At 38.7% G+C, this 17,817-nt stretch overlaps 1 protein-coding gene across 1 annotated transcript in view; it reads left to right on the top strand.

The window, feature by feature from the left end:
• UVSSA (UV stimulated scaffold protein A) overlaps positions 1–16,926 on the top strand; it is a 49,331-nt gene extending 32,405 nt beyond the window's left edge. The window contains exons 8-13 of the mRNA XM_042053170.1: positions 67–244; positions 1,158–1,307; positions 5,960–6,143; positions 7,007–7,118; positions 11,491–11,674; positions 14,771–16,926. Coding sequence (XP_041909104.1) covers positions 67–244; positions 1,158–1,307; positions 5,960–6,143; positions 7,007–7,118; positions 11,491–11,674; positions 14,771–14,864 — 902 coding nt within the window. The 3' untranslated portion in view covers positions 14,865–16,926. The remainder of the gene's footprint in view (positions 1–66; positions 245–1,157; positions 1,308–5,959; positions 6,144–7,006; positions 7,119–11,490; positions 11,675–14,770) is intronic.
• The last annotated feature ends 891 nt before the right edge of the window (positions 16,927–17,817 follow it).

The raw sequence follows: 17,817 nt of genomic DNA, 5'->3' as shown, positions 1-17,817 counted from the left end.
CTGTTTGGATTGGACTGTGAGGGTGGGAGAAGTGAATCACTCCTAAACATCAAGGTTTTTTCGCAGGGCTTGAACCCAAGTCACCTCCAAAAGCCCCGGTGGCGAAGGCATCGACAGGAGCAGCTCCGCTGAGCTCCCACACTCAGCTCAAAGGGAATGAGGATGAACTCGATCCAACCTGTGCAGCTGCCACTCTGAAACTTATTAGAGACAAGCTACCAAAGCTACCACCTCCTCATGCCAGGTTATCTTTGTTTCATTCTTGTACAAACCTCTTGCTCTTGTGTTTATTAGTCATGATAGCACACAGAAAAGTATTCATGAACCAGGCAAGCTGACAGGGCTGACTTGGTCTCATTTTGAAGACCATTACATTCATTGCCTAATATTTGGGATTTTGTTGGTGATTGCACTAGGATCTTAAGGAATCTTTTACTGTTCAGTTACTACAGATCTTATTTGGTGTAAATGGCCTTTATGAAAATACACTGTTCCCTTCTTTGCTAACAATACCCCCCACCCCATTTGTTTGGGTACATTCTGTTTGCAGCTAAACAAAATGTATCCTAATGTTCAATTTGCAAGTAGTTTCAACCATCTCTTTGTTCCCAGTGACTTACGCCCTCAGTGCTGCCTGGAGATGTTACATTGCTTCCAAAGACAATTTTGTTATCAATCCTGTTCAAAGTTTGATGAAACGCCAGCCTTGCCTGGCATTTAGCTGTGATTTGGGGGTAAGACTGGAGTCATCTGCTTAGTGGCATGTTCCTGGAAAGACACTTCTGCATTGCCCAGGAATGCCCCCAAAACCTAGCAAACTGGAATTAATCTGAGATTTCCTGTACCACATCTGTAGCTCCTGTGGGTTTACAACCTGCATGATCCACTGCTGCCCCCATCAAATCTCTGGGCTTCTCCCCCAATAGTGTGATAGGTGTTAGCCAGCACTAGCTGAATATGCAGCGAGCTGTATAGAGAGCATGTGGTGTTGTGTCTTATGGTCTTCCTTTAAAAAAATTAAAAGGACAACCTTGTAAAAGTACTTGCAATAGATCTAAGGTAATATTAGTGTTGGCCTAAAAAAATCTAATGAAAACAGAAAAAAAGTTGTTGTGCTCATTGGTGTTCTGTATTGACTTCTCATCAATTTTCTCCAGTGAATCTGCAACTACTGCGACAGCAGATGTGGAAGATCTTGACAGTAAAAGAAGAAAACTAGAAGAAAGAGCTAAAGCTCCCCTCATGCCTTTTGGATTAGATCTTCACTACTGGGGAGAGGATCAGCCAAGTGCTGGGAAGATTCTCAAGTAATGCTCTTTTTCTTTTAAAACAAATTAAACAAATAAATAGATTTAGTTGTACTCAGAGGTCATGCAGTGGGGTGACTGCTATTTCTTTTGATAATTACTTTTCTTCTTTACTTTGTGTTGTAGGACCCACAAAGTCAGAAATTCTACCTTTAAATGTTATTTATTTTGAGAAGATGTGATACTAATTAAATATCCTTTGATGCTTCAAGGCACATTTTTTCTGCTCTTTTTATGTTTGCAGCATAGCATCAGTTACTCCAATTTAAGTTGGTACCTCATTATGCAAAGGGCTCTGCCAGGTGTGTGATAGACATTCCCTCAGCTGGAGACTTTTGAGATATAAATAAGTAGCAGGCAAGGTAGGAGAAAGGCTGGGGAAGTGTTTTTCCTGGCTTCACAAAGTGGTAACTGAGGAAACTGATATGTTTATTCAGTCACACAAGGAAAGGTGGCAGTTACAGGATTTGGGTTTGGATCTTTCACTTTCCATTGCTGTCTGAGGGGTTTTGTGTTTCACGAAGCATTGCTGACTTAGGTAAAGCTTTAGCATTGGGGAGAAAAGGTGGTAGGTGCACATCAGAATTTATTTCTAACAGTCAGTTTTTAAAACCCCTTTTAGTATTTTTAAATGGAAGTTGGGTTGCAAAGTCCTCCCTGTATGTATAAATTTCTTTTAAGTCCACCAGAACTTTGATATCAGTGTGCACCATACCTGGCTTGAAAAAGGCAAAAATCATTGGCTGGCTGGGTTCCAAATTAAGCTGTTATATTCTTAATAGTATTACTTTAACTTAGTTTGTTTTCTTAACAAAACGAGCAAAAAACCCCCAACTTGTAATCACAGTGCTAAAACAGTGTTGTCAGAAAGGAACAAGAGGAAATCTCTGCCCCTGCACCCGATTTCATAAAATGCTGAATATCTTTTAAATTACCAAAAACTGGTGCAATTTGCTGCATAAAAGTGCTTTACCACAGTCACTCCAAGGTTTGGATTCCATCTCGTGTGCTGAAGGCTCTTCAAAGCCTATGAAAAGATTTTCAGCAGGGCTTTAAGAAGCATTTGTCTGTGATAGTGCCAAAAAGGTAGTAAGGCCTTATTTTACATTGCAAATGAATTATTCAAGTCATAAGTGAAATCAGAAGCATATTTCACTGCCTGTCTGCCTTGTGCTGTACTGTTTTATTTTTATGCTTCCCAATAAAATAGAGGGCACACTTCTGAACCATATAGTCTATAACTACAGATATGCCAATCTAACTAAAGATAATTTAAGTAACTCTGCACAATACCATTGACCTCACGTGTGAAATAGACTTACTGAAAAATTAAGGTAGTTATTGGCCAGCTATTTTAATGTTTCTATATGCATCCATACAGGCTCTGTAAGATTCTTAGGGAAAAAAAGCAAACTGAAAAATAGACAACACATATGGGATGTGTATGGAATTTGAACTTTTAAAATATAAAGGGGAGAAGTCTTTTTGTTTCATTTATCAGTGCACTTACTTAATCACAGCGTTTACAATAAATTACGATTTTGACAGTGAGAATGTAGCTACCAGGAAGATGATACTCTAAAGAAGTTTTGTTGGATTTTTTCAGGGGGGGCAGAAGGTAGTGTATGCTGTACAGTATTGTATTGTGTAGAGTCTGATGTGTCATCTTAACAGATTTATTTTGGGTAGCATGAACTTTCCAAACTCATCTACACTCCTCCTTGAATTAAATCAGCTTACTCTTGGGAGCAGAGTAAAAAGGCTGGTGCAGCACTGACTGTGACTAGGATGTTTCAATTAGCCCATTTTGCACTTGCTTCAGTATCTCTGTAAGCATCTGGGATTAGAATTTATATTTATTCAATGTTTTTATAATCTTCCCATCAGATAAATTAAGATGATATAAATTCATTGAAAGAGTGCAGCAGTTCTCCAAGAGCTAGTCTTCCTCTTAAATTTCAGTTAGCCATTATTTGTCTTTTATTCCTCCTCCTCCTCATGTGTTGCTGTGTCATTGCCATTAAAGCCTCTGTTATTTATCTGGATCAGGACCACTCTAAATGTGAGTGAGGTGTTGATCTTTTTCATTTTTTAGTTGATTATCTGTTCCTCTTCTGATCCATCTTACAAATAGGTTTTTACTTGTCACATGGATCATTTTTTCCAGCAAGTATCTGCCTGTTTAAAATGTTGCTTAACTTACAACAAGAAATCAGAAAACTTTGGGGATTGCCACTGCTTTGTTCTTCTCTCAGCTGCTTGTAAATCATGTTGGGAGAAAATAAGTTATATGCTTGTAGTAAACAATAATATTTATTAAATATTTTTATGAACCAGGCTTTTTTAAGTTCAGTTCCCAAACACTGATCAATGATACATAGAGTGAAACATAATTTTAATATTCTTAACATTTGTTAGATGCATATTTAGGGGAAGGGAGACAGAGAAATTATTAAATAGAACTATTTCGTAATTGGAAGGGTTGACATGCATGACAGTTAAATGCTTCTTCATTCTCATGTAACTGTAATTTGATAATCTAGAGGGGGAGGGGAGTTCAGACCACAAAAGGGCACTAGGATTTTACTAAGAGATTCTGTAAGATTACCATGCATGTAAAAATCCTGTATGGTGACTTTTTTAGGAATGCTTTCCCCTCTGTGTGGCTGCAAGGTTAGTGACACAGAGCTGCTGGTCAGTCTGGCTTTCAGCATTACATTAAACTAAGCAAATAAGAAATTATTGTAATTCTTTTATTTACTGTCTACTGTACAATCTTGCCACATAAGTTCTGAAGGTGAAATACTATACCATTCAAATAGTGGGCTAAAGTCATATTGGTATTTTGGAAAGACTTCCAGGGCTTTGGGGTTTTTTTGCTACAGTTTGCAGAAGTATGTAATTAAAAACATTTTGTTTAACCAAAAACAGCAGAAATATATTACTGTGTTTATTGCTGAACTAGCCTCCACTGGAACTCTTTTGCCTTTATCCCCTAATTTACCAGAAGAAATTTATTTGTACTTTATGGCAGGTTAGCATTTATCTGGCACGAACGAGCTGTATTTGATGGAGAAATTACTGGATAGAATCAATTTGTTTTAACAAGAATTTTGTTGGAACATTTTTCTGACGACTTGGCAAATCACAGAGATGCTCAGAAAATTTCGTTAACCCCTTTTAAAGCTAGTTTTAATCTCTTTACATAGTTTTAAAAGCTCAACTATTGCATTAAAACCAGCAGCTATATATGTTGTAGGTTGCTATGGTCAGAAATTTTCCTCTACTTTCTTTTTTCCTTGTCATCTGCTGAAAACTTGGTTAGATAAAATTAATCAAAACTTTTCAGGCCATCTAAAGTAATTCTTTCAAGTATTGGCTTATGTGCTTTGCCAAATTGAGACCGGTGTGATGAGTGAAGCCAGTGTTCATGTATATATCGCTCTGCAGGCTACAGAAGGCAACATCTCAGAAGTAGGAATGACACCCAAGGATATTAGTGAGTGAGAGGAATTGGATATGGATAGAGTAAATCCTCTCCAATAATGCTGTAACAGATTGGGTCGAAGAACGATGTGGAAGAAAGGGATTGGAAAGTGTGGTTTAGGAATTTTATCTCCTTATCAAGACATCTGTCAGCTAGGTATCTCCATCTTGCTTGTAATGAGCAGCAGACATGCAGGCTGCAGGTTTTTTCCCATAATTTAGCTGTATTTTTTTCCACTTTAATTTCATATTTCCTTAAATTTGAGGTGGGATTGTTGTTGTTAACTTCAGATATCTTAAAATTAGATACCTAAGCTGAAGCTGGTCATCCTGATTTCTTTTCATTATTAGGAGAAAGAAACATTTACCTTCAGAGGGATAGTCATTGCCTCCTAAGATTAGCATCTAAAATGAGTCAGGTAATTGCTCTCTGGGGTTGCCTGTTTTTCACTACAGTCTATTGGCAGCTTAGGGTGGCTAAAATGAAATTATATGAATGCTGTTGAGAAAATCTTTGTTTGCCTATATGTAAGGTCTTTAAAATTAAAAATAGATTTTCTGTGGATTAGCTTAATTTCCTAGAGGAGCACCTGGTAATTTCTCAGATTTATAGACACCGTATAGGAGAACCTGGAAGAAAGAATCTGTATGAGGCTCAGCTGATTGCTGTTTCCCTTGGTCTCAGTACATTGCAATATCCTCTGGTGTCAGCTTCTGCTTCTCTACTGCTGCAGGAGTCCAGCTGTCAGGAATAAGATCAGATAGGTTAAGATCAAACTGTTTCCTCCTTGATCTGTCTTCTGTGCTTAATCATAGAAGTATTTTGTTATGAAGAATGATAAGTACAGAATTACAAAGTTATTCACTGAATCTGGAAATTGGATAACTGACTCTGGATGTCAGATCATGAGCTAAGGCTAGGACTTGTAATACCTTAGCAGGTTAAACAGGAAATCAATACTAGACAGGCTTTGTTATATTTTAAAGATATCTTCATAATACAGAAGCCATATGAAAGACTGGTAGATTCCTAAGGGATGTTTTTTAATTCACTAGTAAAGCTTCTCTTCCTTTCACATGTGAGTTTAGCACAGGTTGATAATGGCATCTCTGTGTGTTTTCTTACAATTTGTCTGTGAATTATTTTCATTTGTTTTTTTTCCCAGATTTACCTCTGAGCATCGATTTTGGGCACCCTGTGAAGTAGAGGAAGAAGTGGAAAATAAAGAAATAACAGAAATGTTGAAAACCAGGTATATAACATTTGCTGGCAAGTTTGAACCGGTAAAACATAAATGTCGAGCACCAATGCCTGATGGAAGTCTGTGTGAAAGACAAGATCGGATTAAGGTAGGTACCAAGTTACATAACTTCCAAGATCTGTGCTATATGGAGAAGATCTTAAAACATCCATAAAAGTTTATTTGACATTGTAAGTATAGTTCAAGGGAGTGGAAGAACATTGTGTTGGAGGAGTTAAATGTTAATATGTGCTTCATATGGGAAACATCCTTTTAGTAAAGAAGCTGTAAACATTTGAATAACTCTCAAATGTTTTTGGCATTCGTTGTAGGTTATTTTATTTATTTATTTATTTTATTTTATTATTGTGATGTGTGAGTACCTGGCAGTAAGGTAGAGATAGTCAGTTCTTTGCTGGAAATTTTTCCTCACTCAGAGGCATATTTGGTATTAACTATTTCTCAAAACTTGTATGTTTGAGGGGCAAAGAAATTTTATTTACAAATTAAGTTTTATTAGATCTAAGTTCTACACAGCCTCAAATTACGACCACTGTTGAGCAGAACTGCTTTGCTTAAATACTTTGTTCTAGTATCCCTGTTCTTCCTGTATTATCTGAGATTGAGGGATCTAAATGTACTTCAGTACTTTTAATGGGGTTGTTAGAGGATAGGGATATAGCATAAACAACAACATATGATGGAACATTGGTGCCCTAGTTCCAGACTTGGCAGGATGTACTACCTGGTCTCTTGAAACTGGATATTTGTATCAACAAGAGCTTATTTCTTTGAGATTCTGAATATATTAAACTCATGACATTTATGGGATGCTTTCTGAAGAGGACTGGGAATCAGGTGTGGTTTTGTTGCTCAATTCCAGTGTCCAGTTTTAAGCTGTGTTGAATAAAATGTAAACATTTTCTTTTCATTCAAAAACTGTGAGATTTTTTCCCCCCTTTCTCCCTCAAGTGCCCTTTCCATGGAAAGATAATACCTCGGGATGACTCTGGGATTCCTGTAAATGCAGAGGACAGAGCCAGAGAAGAGAAGATAAAGTTTGAGAAGCAAGCGGCCCAGCCAGGTCTGTGTCTGAATAGTGTCTTAAAAAAATTACAATAAATACTAGGCAGAAGTGGGAGATAGCTGTTACCTATGTTGCTCCTAACCAAATTCTCTCAGTTGCATTCCTGTTGATTTTAATTTGCTGCTCATTTGCAGTGGTTCTTGCTTATGAGATAAATATGGATACATGTGTAGACAGAAAAAGGTTCACATTGCATTTGTGCTTTATTTCCAGTGGCTTTTGTAATGTTCCCAACACTGCTCAGAAAGACAAGTCATAGCCTTTGTCTTAAGGAACATGTTTATCAAGGATGATTAGACCTCTTCCCTGGGAAATGCTTAACAGTAATTGTTCCTGTGCTTCTGCAAAGTAGTTGTCTAATCTTGCTGGTCCCTAACAGTTGTGATTTATGCAATATAAGGATAGTATTATTGGGATCATTGTGTTACCACCAATATTGGGAGGGCGTGCTGGATTTTGTTTTTAAACAGTTGGGAATGGGCAACAAAACTATTGGCCTTCTCCTTGCATCCTGGTTGTAGCTTTCAGGTATGGGAGAAGAAGGCTCCTTCTTCCCCAAGATTATTTGGGCATTTTTAGCCAGGATGCAGCTCTGGACTGGTAGGTGAGGAATGCAGGCAGTGAACAAAACAGCAGGCAATGAGTACACAGGCAGGAAGACTTCGAGGGGAATAAGAGATTTTCTTGCAACAGTACAACTAAACCTCTTTAATGATGGACAGAAGATACCTGGGGGATTGCAACCAGGAAGCTACTGGAAGTTGATGCACTGCAAAGGAAGATGGGAGAGAGGGATCTATCCAGCAGAGTGTATAATTGGAGGGGACAGCTTTTCTTTAAATTACCTTCCTCCAGCAGGTCTTAGTTTTCTCTGGTTTGAGCTATTTATTCTCGGTGAGTATTCTGCATTCTAATTAAACTCACCCATAGGCATTAGCATTTTGATATCCTATACTATACTCCCTTGAAGGAGTTCTCTCTTAAGGTTTGACTGACTTGGTGTTTCACAGTTAAGCATATTATTAATGAAGCTACTGAACCTTCCATAAAACCTCTTGAGAGCCTAAGGAACAGTTGTTGATCTGTATTCAAAAAGGTCCCTGTGGAATGAATGTGCATTTGAACATAGAGCTGACCTACCCAGTGTCCTTTAATACTTGTTTGACCATCTTTGAGTGACTGGGCTTGGTGATTACAGCACCACACCAGTGCAGCAATTACTGAACACCTTCTGGTATTTGCAGGTGTCCAAGTGCTACATTTGCATATAGTTGCCATCCCTGTCCAGGCAGAATAAGTGTTCTAAACTGGTATCCAGCCAGCATCACAGACACTGTTGGACTGTCACTGGCAAACCAGGACAGGGGTGTGGATGTTGTGTTAAAAAGGAAAGTTCCCTGTGAAACTAAAACTAGCAAATTAAACTGATAAGTGTTCTGGAAATCTCCAACTAGAAACTAACATTCTGGTATAAAAATCACTTGGACTGAAAAGTATTGATTTTTTTTTTTCCTGTGAAATTGCCATTGCTTGAGGCTAGACATAGTATTTATTTTTATTACAGTGTCAGTTTGGTGTTGTTAGAGGCTTCTCACCTCTGGTCCACAAGGATGTGTGTGTTAGTCCCAAACTAGTGTTGGCATTGCTCCTTGTGTTACTGAGTGTGGTTGTTAAGCTGAGATGTCACACAAAGGTCCATCCCATCTGGCGGGGGACTTACTGCACAAGCTGTGGCACTTAATTTATGTTTCAAAACCTTCCATGTTTCTAAAGCCATACATATACCAGATGTCAATAAATACTTCTATCCACTGTTTTTTGTTGCTTTCTTTTTTCCTGTGCCTCACTGTCTTGTGGTTTGGAGGAGTGTGTTTGGTTGGTTTTCAGTGGTGTTTGGTTTGGGGTTTTTTTTGGTTACAGAGGTCTGGAAGCAAATCTAAGCAATGCTGCTATGGGAAATACACAACTGGGATCTCACTGGACAGTCAGGAACTGTTTGATTGACAACATCATTAATGATGGCAATTTGAAAAATCTGGAAAAAAACACTAAAATTTAGGGATCAGTTGTATGGTTAAATTACACCAAAATTCTTCTTGCATACTGGATAGTAGGTTTATTTCTATCTTTGTGTGATTAAAGGGGGAAACAGCTATATAAAAGTAATATGGTTTGTGTGCTAATGACTGTGTTTTGTCAACACTGTCATTGTTATTATGGAGCATTTATTATCCTAGTACAAAATTTTAAACTCTAGCTGATGTCCACAAAAAGGTGCTTTGGGCTGTTCAGTCCTGAAACAAGTGAGTCAGGTGAGATTATGCTGACCTGCTAATCTGCAGCGTTCATCCTTTTCCAATAGTTCGCACACAGGAGCACATTAAGTGCCTATTTTTTGTGTCAGCCCTGAAGAGTATCTGGTTTTTCAGCCCTTAGCGACTTGTTAACAAACAGGTATCAGGACAGGCTGGTGAAGGCAGGCCGCTGGCCACTCAGATGTGAAATAGCATCTCTTTACTAACTACAGTATTGATTCCCGCCTACCCTTGCAAACTGTGTAATTTTCTTTTCCCTGCTGCTAAACTCAGTAACAATGTATGAAGAGCTTTAGGGGCCCATCAATGCTCAAAACCCCTGCTCTTCCCTGGCATTCTATTGATTTTTCTCAAAAGCTTTTAAATTGTTCCTTCATTTTACTCAAATGCTCATTTCATCTCTACTGGATGCCGGCATTTTTTCGTTGTGTTTAAACAATTGCTCCATTCACGGGGTTCCTAAACTGTGACGCCTTCTTATTACTGGGAGATAAACTGTTTAGACAGTTTTCCTTAATCTTGGATTAATCGTTCCTGTATCTGAATTGTGCTGTTCTGTATTCCCTCACTTCAAGAAAAAAAATAAAGTCTGTGAGGTCTTATGATCTATCAAGTATACGTGTTCTATTTTCTCCCTTTGTAACTCTCCTCTGCAGCTATTGAACAGCTTCGTTTTGCTCATGCTTTTTGGCATGTTGGATTTTAATCAGTCCTTGCTTACATGTATGATGGTAGTTTAGATCTAACCTTTCCTTGGAAAATTGCTCTGGCATTCCTTAATACCATGTTCTTAAGTGAGGACATTGCCTCTGACCTTCCTGAAATGTTGTTAGCAGTGTTTGTCACACTCAGTGACAATCTTGGTATATAAATGAAGTTGTATAGTCCTTTAGGACTGTTTATATTTCTATATCTACAAAGATGTTAAGTAAGAGTAGTAGATATTTGGTGTTACAATATCTGCAGGCAAGAAGGGCTGACTGTCATAAGGGAAACTATGACAAATGACTGGCACTTACTGTTGTTAAACTATAGAATTCTGGCTTTTACGCCGAGTTTGGACCATGTTCTTTTTGAAGTAGTACTTCCTACATTTTTTTCCAACCCATATGCTCCAATTCTCTACAATGCAGTGAAATGTTTCTAAATTTCCCCTTGGCGGATGTCCATCCTCCAGCCACATTTTTACTTTGTACGATGCAACCTTATTCTGATACACAAGACTCCACACTGAAGGTAAAAGACTATGGCTTCCTCAAACAGTCCACAGTCTTAACTTGTTCATGCTTTTTCCTCTGGTGGCATCTAGGATCAGAATCCACTTAGAATGTATTCTTTGATTCTGAAGCATTAAGGTTTTGATAAAATGTAGAACAAGATTTTGTTAGGATAAATTAACCTGTGCCATTGTCAAGAGAAGAAACTTGATTTAGGTAATTAAACTGAGCCAATGTGAGATACCTAGAAAGTAGTGTCTTTTTAGATGCAAAATGAGGCTCATGGCAACAGGGTCATGTTGTTCTACTCAAGAATTTTATGCAGATGTCAGATACCAGTTCATATTTTAAAGTAAATATTACTGATGAAAAGAAGTCACAAAGTTGTCACCCCTACTCTGCTCAAAAGTTGATCTATTCCATTTTTTTAGGTTTATTTTTAAGCTTATTCAGAATTTATTTCTTGCAGATAAGGTCCTCAGCTACATTGTTGGCACTTTCAATTTCTAAATAATAATCACTGTGTTTATTCACCTCTCCTACATGGAATAGTTTCCTTGGAACTTTGCTGCTGTGCTACTGCAAAAACTTAAGTCTTCCTACAGAACAGTTTTATACACAGCAGCAACTAATGCATAGTAACCCCAGACTGGCAGGGCTTTTTCATCAAGATCTGTTATTTTAGGAAACTGCTTTATCCTCTCTTTCCTTTGCGTATGCAGCTTAGATCGCAGTGACTCTGCCCTCGCCCATTGGTGACAAGAACCTGTTCCTTGGGAGACTGCAAGTCCTCCCTGGGTTTGGAGTTTCAAAGTCCATGTTTTGTCTTTTAAACAGAGTGGCGAGATCCAGAATTTATGAGAGAAGTTGAAGCTGCTACAGGACTGGATCTTGGTTCCTCTAAAAGTAATGGAAAAGGACAGAAAACGAAAGGGAAGAAGCAAAAATATCCAAATCTGACAGACCTGAAGCAACAGGCTAACACTTCTCGTTCCCGGCTTGAGAAGAAAGTCTTCAATAAGTAAGATACTTCCATTCTCTAAAGCCTGTTAAATTACTGTTGATTCAACAGTACTTTCTGTTTCTACACTAACATGCACTTACTAAACAGCTTTCTTGGCTAACTGCAAGCAAGAATGTCTTCTGTATGTCTGGAGGGTAAAAAATAGCAGGTACTGATGACCAAGGTTATTTCTTTGAGAGTGATTTTCAACTAATTTGCAAAATTTCCCTATGAAAGACTTTTTTCATCCTGTCCCAATTTTTTTTAAACCCTTCAATTGCTGGGTTGGCTTCTCTGGATGATCATTTATTAGTCAGGCACAGCAGCTCAGGTGGATGTGGGAACCTGCCAGCCAGTCCCGAATGGGCTTTAGAACATACAGTAGCTCCATCTGTCCACTATTAACACCATTTCTGATGCCTGTTCTTGCTTAGATGTGGCTACAACATAAATTTGCCTAAGTGTGCTCTGGTCTTTATCAAATAGGAAGCAGCTGCAGCTATTTAAAGAGTTTCATATGTCAAAAATGAAGTAGTCAAAGGAAAGTGAAGTGTAAAGTTGTCGAATCAAAAAAAGCAAAATTATTATTATTATTATTATTATATCATTAATGGTGGGTTATTCCCTAAATATATTGGATGAGCTGAACAGCATCCGAGACACAATATTTGTTTAAACTCAGTTTTCCCTTCTCTGATGTAATAGTTATAAAAACAAAGCCAAATCCACATTGCTTTTAGTTACGGAAATAGCACGTTTTCTGTGAAATTCTCATGTCACCTGGTCTTAGTTAGAAGTCAGAGACATACAGTTCTAATGATTAGAATTTCATATCATGGTTTACTGTGGTTTGTGCTAATGATTATGAGTGTGTATTAGTGCCAGGCATAGGGAATCAAACCTGTCATGTTTTTAATAGGTTTCATGCTTTGCAGCACTAAACAAGATGATAACCTTGACTCCTTATAACAACCCCAAATTACTTGAAATGTGTAGGTGATAAACCTGGGCTCTAGTCTGCCAATAAAGCTAAGTGAAATTGCACACAGATCATCAAAGTGGGATCTCATTTCATTTACAGTATCACACAATCCACTGGTGCTAATGTAAAACCTACATGACATGAAAGTGTCAAGGCCACTCTGCACTGCTAAAGGCTCACTTTTCTCCTACCAATTAGGTAATATTTGAAGTGCAAAACCATGACCACATTTTCCTTACTCTGGTAACTTTATTGGCAGAATTTTGTTAAACGTATACCTTGTCCTGGGTGTTTTTTCAGAATGTTGGTTTTCATTGTAGTTGCTGCTGAGAAAATCTTTAATCCCACCATTTAGAGCATTTTTAAGAAGAAACCTCTGTTTTCCAAAATTTCAAAATGGCTTTGGAAATGAAGCCATTACAGAGAACAGTTACCAAACCAGAAGTCAGCTTGTTTCTTGGAGACAAGCCTGGGACCAGAGCTGGAATAGTGTGTAGGGGCTGATCCTGAAAGAGGCTGGGGACCACTACCCAGGTGCATGACTTACCTTCATTTTCCTGCACAGCTTGCAACATCCTGAGAAGTGATAAAGGCAGACTGTGATAATGTAGAGTCTTAACAGCACTGGCCTTGAAACCATCCACTTGTGTGATGGAACTTGCCAAACTTGTAGAAATCAAAGGAGACATCAGTCAGTGCCCTGCTTTCAAATGGGGCACAGTCCCTCAAACCAAGCCTGTAGCTGCTCTACCTCCCACATCAGCAGAGCAGCCAGGTCTTTACCTGGAGATATGTTAGGAGATAACATCCTTCATAGGCAGGGTGACAGCTGAGAACACCTGCAAACACCAGCCTCAGAGAGCTGAGCTTTTGTGCTAGAGACATCTAAAGTAACCAGTGAAAACCAGAACTTCAGAATCCAGTGAGGAACAAAAATCCCGAGGCAAGGTGCCCTTGGCTCTGTGCAACAGTTGCTCCGAGTTTCTGAGGGGGCAGATGTTCACAACAGAACATTTTCCTGACTGCTTCTGCTGCCTTTCTTTTGCTTTCTTACCCCTCTGGATTAATGAACACATTCCTCTGCCTTACCAGTTAGAGGATATAGGGGCCTGCTGTCTCTCTGCCTTTTATGACAATCTCCTACTCCTCCTGTTTATGCTGTCTAGGCATCATTTTCCTCAGCCTCAAAATCTCAGCTGTGTGATCTTCACTCAAAAGTTTGTGGAGGGGAAAAAAGTGCAGGTGTCTTCACTTACCAGCTCAGAAGCATTGCAGTCCCTCGCAAAAGAAATTTCTGGGCACATCTTTACCAGGAGGAAACAATGGCAGCCAATAAAGCAGCAACAGGGAGACAGACAGGCCTTCCCTGGATTTGGGAGCACCAGAAAGCTTAGCAGCTCTGCATTTCATTCCTTCACTTCATTTTTGAATCTGAAGAACGTTCCAGAGCCTTCTTCAAGCACAGCAGGAGAGGCAGAGGGTTCAAATGCTTGCCCATCCTGAGGCAGCAGAGATCACTTTATATATGAATGAGGTATTGGACAGACCGTCCTGCCTGTGCTAATCTCTAAGCACTTCTGCAGCAGTAGCCTGTGTCTCTGTAGAGAGATACACAATAATCTCTGGTGTCTTCCTAAACTGGAGTTGTTCTTGTGCATTAAAAGCTGCTGCTCAGGAATGGGGAAGTTGCTAAATGAGTTCATGAAGTGAACAGCGAACCCTCCCCTCCTAAAAACATTCTAGATTAAGAGTTAGATTTCATAAGGGTTTCTAAGTGTTAATTTTTTAAGATCTTGTTAGATATTTTTAGTTATTTTTTCCCTGAGAGCAGTTAGGTGCTTTTGTAAATCAAACTTGCCCTGTGTGGCTCTAAGAAATAATGCTGGGAGGGTGGAATACACAGCCATTAAACTGAAAGACTTGAATTTGTTTACTTCTGTTAATAAAATCATTGCTGAATTAAACTATTTATATTGCTGCAGCTAATTTAGTTAACAAGACAAATTTGTTCAGCCTCATCAATGCCATGCTCAGAAGCCTGGTAGTGATTAATCTAATTCCCCAACATTCATAAACATTCTCTGAGATTGAGTAGACTCAACATAGCTGTTACTGTTTTGTTTCTCTTTCAGAGGTGCCATGAAACGGGTCGTGAAAGCCATGAACCGGGTGGACCAAAGGAAGCATGAGAAGTTTGCCAACCAGTTTAATTATGCTCTGAATTAGATTGTTAATCACCTTTGTCCTTCTTTTATTAGAAAAGTGCAGCTGCAAAACCCTTAATCAAAGATATTTGTATTTACACTACAATACTTTGCTAGGCACATTGTTACAGGTGTCATTTTTAAATTGTTTCCAAGTTTAACTTATTTGATAATGAATATTAATTTTGGGAAAGATGTGGTAGTATAGAATGGAATGTATTTAAAAAGTTTATAATTATTTGAAATATACATGAAATAGAGGTGTTTTATGACTTGTACATAATTGGGGTAAACTGTTCAGGTTTTGGGGCTTGATTCTTTTCCTTCCTAAGGGACTCATGTAATTTATACCTCCTTTGCCAACATGTGTGTTTAATTTTCCAGTTTTCTGCCCTCAGATAAAAAGATAGCAATCAAATTGTTTTTAAGGTGCCAGGAATGGCAATGCACAGAGCATTTGCTCAGCCTACTGTTGTATAAAGTGAGCCACATCAAGGAGCACAGCAGCTCCTGCAGTACCTCTACAAACATCTTGGTACACAAAAAAAAAAAAAAAAATCTGAACCAATTGCTGCCTTCAGATGAGGAATGGAGCAGAGTTTGATTTCTGCAAACTGAATTCCAGGAGCTAAGTCAATCCTGGTAGCTGCGGCACAGATGGAAAAGCTGAAATGGCAAAGAGCATCCTGGTCTGCTTCTTGTCTTCCCAAGATGGTATCCCAATATCTTTCAGAACTACTCCTGGAAAGCACATTGTGAAAGTCTGTAGATATACACAGAAAATGCTCCAGTTTAACTGCTGTCAAAAAAGCTCCAGTATGAAGTGAAAATAAGAGGTTTAAAAAAATCATTCAAGTGACACACTGATCTAGTGGCAGTAGTGAACTGCCTGGCTTGGATCAGATAAAATTACAGCAGGCTAAGCCTGAGAGTGTGTCTAAGGACCCAGAAAGAAACACAAACATTTGGACTCCTCTAGCTCCAGAGAGTTAATGTGCAGGTGGATCCAGTGTGGGTTGTAGTTCTTGGCTGGGTACTTAAACAAATCTCCCAAACTTGTTTGCTGGCTATAGTCAAGGAGAGTGAATGAAACAATGACCAGTTGTGCTCTTGCAACATTTCATACAGCTTTATGGGTAAAGAAAACCCAGACAATCAGGAAGGTGGTGTTTAAAAATCAATTTCAAAGTGACCCACAAAAGTCTTCAATAAAATACTCACTACAAATTAGAATGGATTCTCTATAGCATGGGCTTAGTCATTCACCTGTTGGAGGTGTTTCCTCATGGTAAGGAGACTCTAAGAGTTAAAACTTTGGAAAGTGGTAACAACTGAGTGTAGCTTCTGACCACCTCAGACACAAGCTAATTTACAGTTCTGCCAAATACTTTCTGACTTGCACAAGTACTGCATAGAAAGCAATTAATGCTGTCTTTTGATGATTTATCTTGCAAGAGCTCTGTAATTTGGACAGGTTGATGTACTTCTGAAACACCAAAAATAGAACAAATAAAGAGCCAGAATTTCACATAATATTTACTGACTGCGCTGGAAAGTAAAATCACTTCTACTAATGTGGCAGTGAAGATTTCAGGTGAAAATGTGGATAAGGACAAACCAAGTTCATCATCAAGTCAGTTGAATCAGCTGCTAAACTGATTTGATTTCATACTAAAGACAAAGTCGCACACCCACAAAAAAATAGGAAACATACAAACACAACAACTGTCCCACCTCACATATGAGAATGTGATAGTGATCACTGGGTGCTGGGATCCCCAAACTTAACTGACACTTGCTGATTAATGTTCAAAGAGCCACATCTTTCTCTGAAGGTCCAGTATACCTTCACTAAATAGAAGTTCTTTTAAGTTCAAAAATTCAAAATCGATCAGTCTACCTTTTAGATACATCACACATTTTGTGTGTCAGTTTACTTACAGCAATTTACAAATTTGAGCTCCCTGGGCTCACCGGTTCAAATGTTGCCCAACTGTCCCTGTGACATTTCTACTGGAACTTTTCTGTTCCTGTCCTCAGGGCTTCTGGGAAAAAAAAAATAAATACAAGTATCATTCACATAATCTCTGAGTGTGGTTTTGTCTTTAAACTCACTCCAACACCTTTGCAATTGTACTTCTGCTTACACGGGATGCTGTGTATGATTCCCAGGTGCCTGAACACCTTGGGGTGATTTGGCCCTTGGAGTGGTGTTGAGGTGAATAGTTGGTACACAGGTTGAATATTGTGTATCTGAAGGGACTCTGAGCTGAAGTGAGCTGTGCTGGTGCATCTAAATCATCCTTTTTTAACTAGGGTTGTGTCCGTGGGAAAACGAGGACTGTAAGCAAAGACTTCTGCATGGTTATTGTTACCTGAGCACATGGTTGCACCTGGGGAGTAAAAGCCTGGAAGGAAAAAAGACTGCAGCATCTTACGGTCTGGCACTCCAGTATAAAGCATTTAGTGACATAAATGATCTTGGTATGGAGCTTGTGAGCGGGTCTTCTGAGTAAAAGCCATCCTTCAGCACATCCCCTTGGAGGTTTCTGGGGCAGAATGATGGGCCCATGCTCATCTTTTGCACCATACCTTGTGATTTCATTTTCTCTAAGCTTACCTGAGGCTTGGCTTTATCAACCTGGCTATGGCTGAAAGTTTCTATTAGAAAACTGTAACACTAAAAAGTTCCTAGAAATCATGGTTAAAATATTTGTCATTTTTTTATTGGTAAGCAAAACATGCAAATGGGATTTATAAGCAGTTCTGCATGGATGGTAGATTGTGCCACACACAGCAGTTTGCACATTGAGGAAAGGCTTCAGTTAATCAAAGTGGACATTATTGAAAAAAAGAATGAAGAAACAAAGTCTGTTTTGTGGAAAACAAAAACTAAACCTGTTCCGTTTAAAGTGACTGTGGAAATGGATGATAAGGGTGTTACTAGTTATAAGGAGCCTCTAGCCATAAGCAAG

Source organism: Corvus kubaryi, unplaced genomic scaffold (genome assembly GCF_017639235.1).
Source record: "Corvus kubaryi isolate FWS band 111438036 unplaced genomic scaffold, C.kubaryi_AGA036_p1.0 split1-131, whole genome shotgun sequence".
Taxonomy (NCBI): Eukaryota; Metazoa; Chordata; class Aves; order Passeriformes; family Corvidae; genus Corvus; species Corvus kubaryi.
This window is presented reverse-complemented; position numbering and strand designations above follow the sequence as displayed.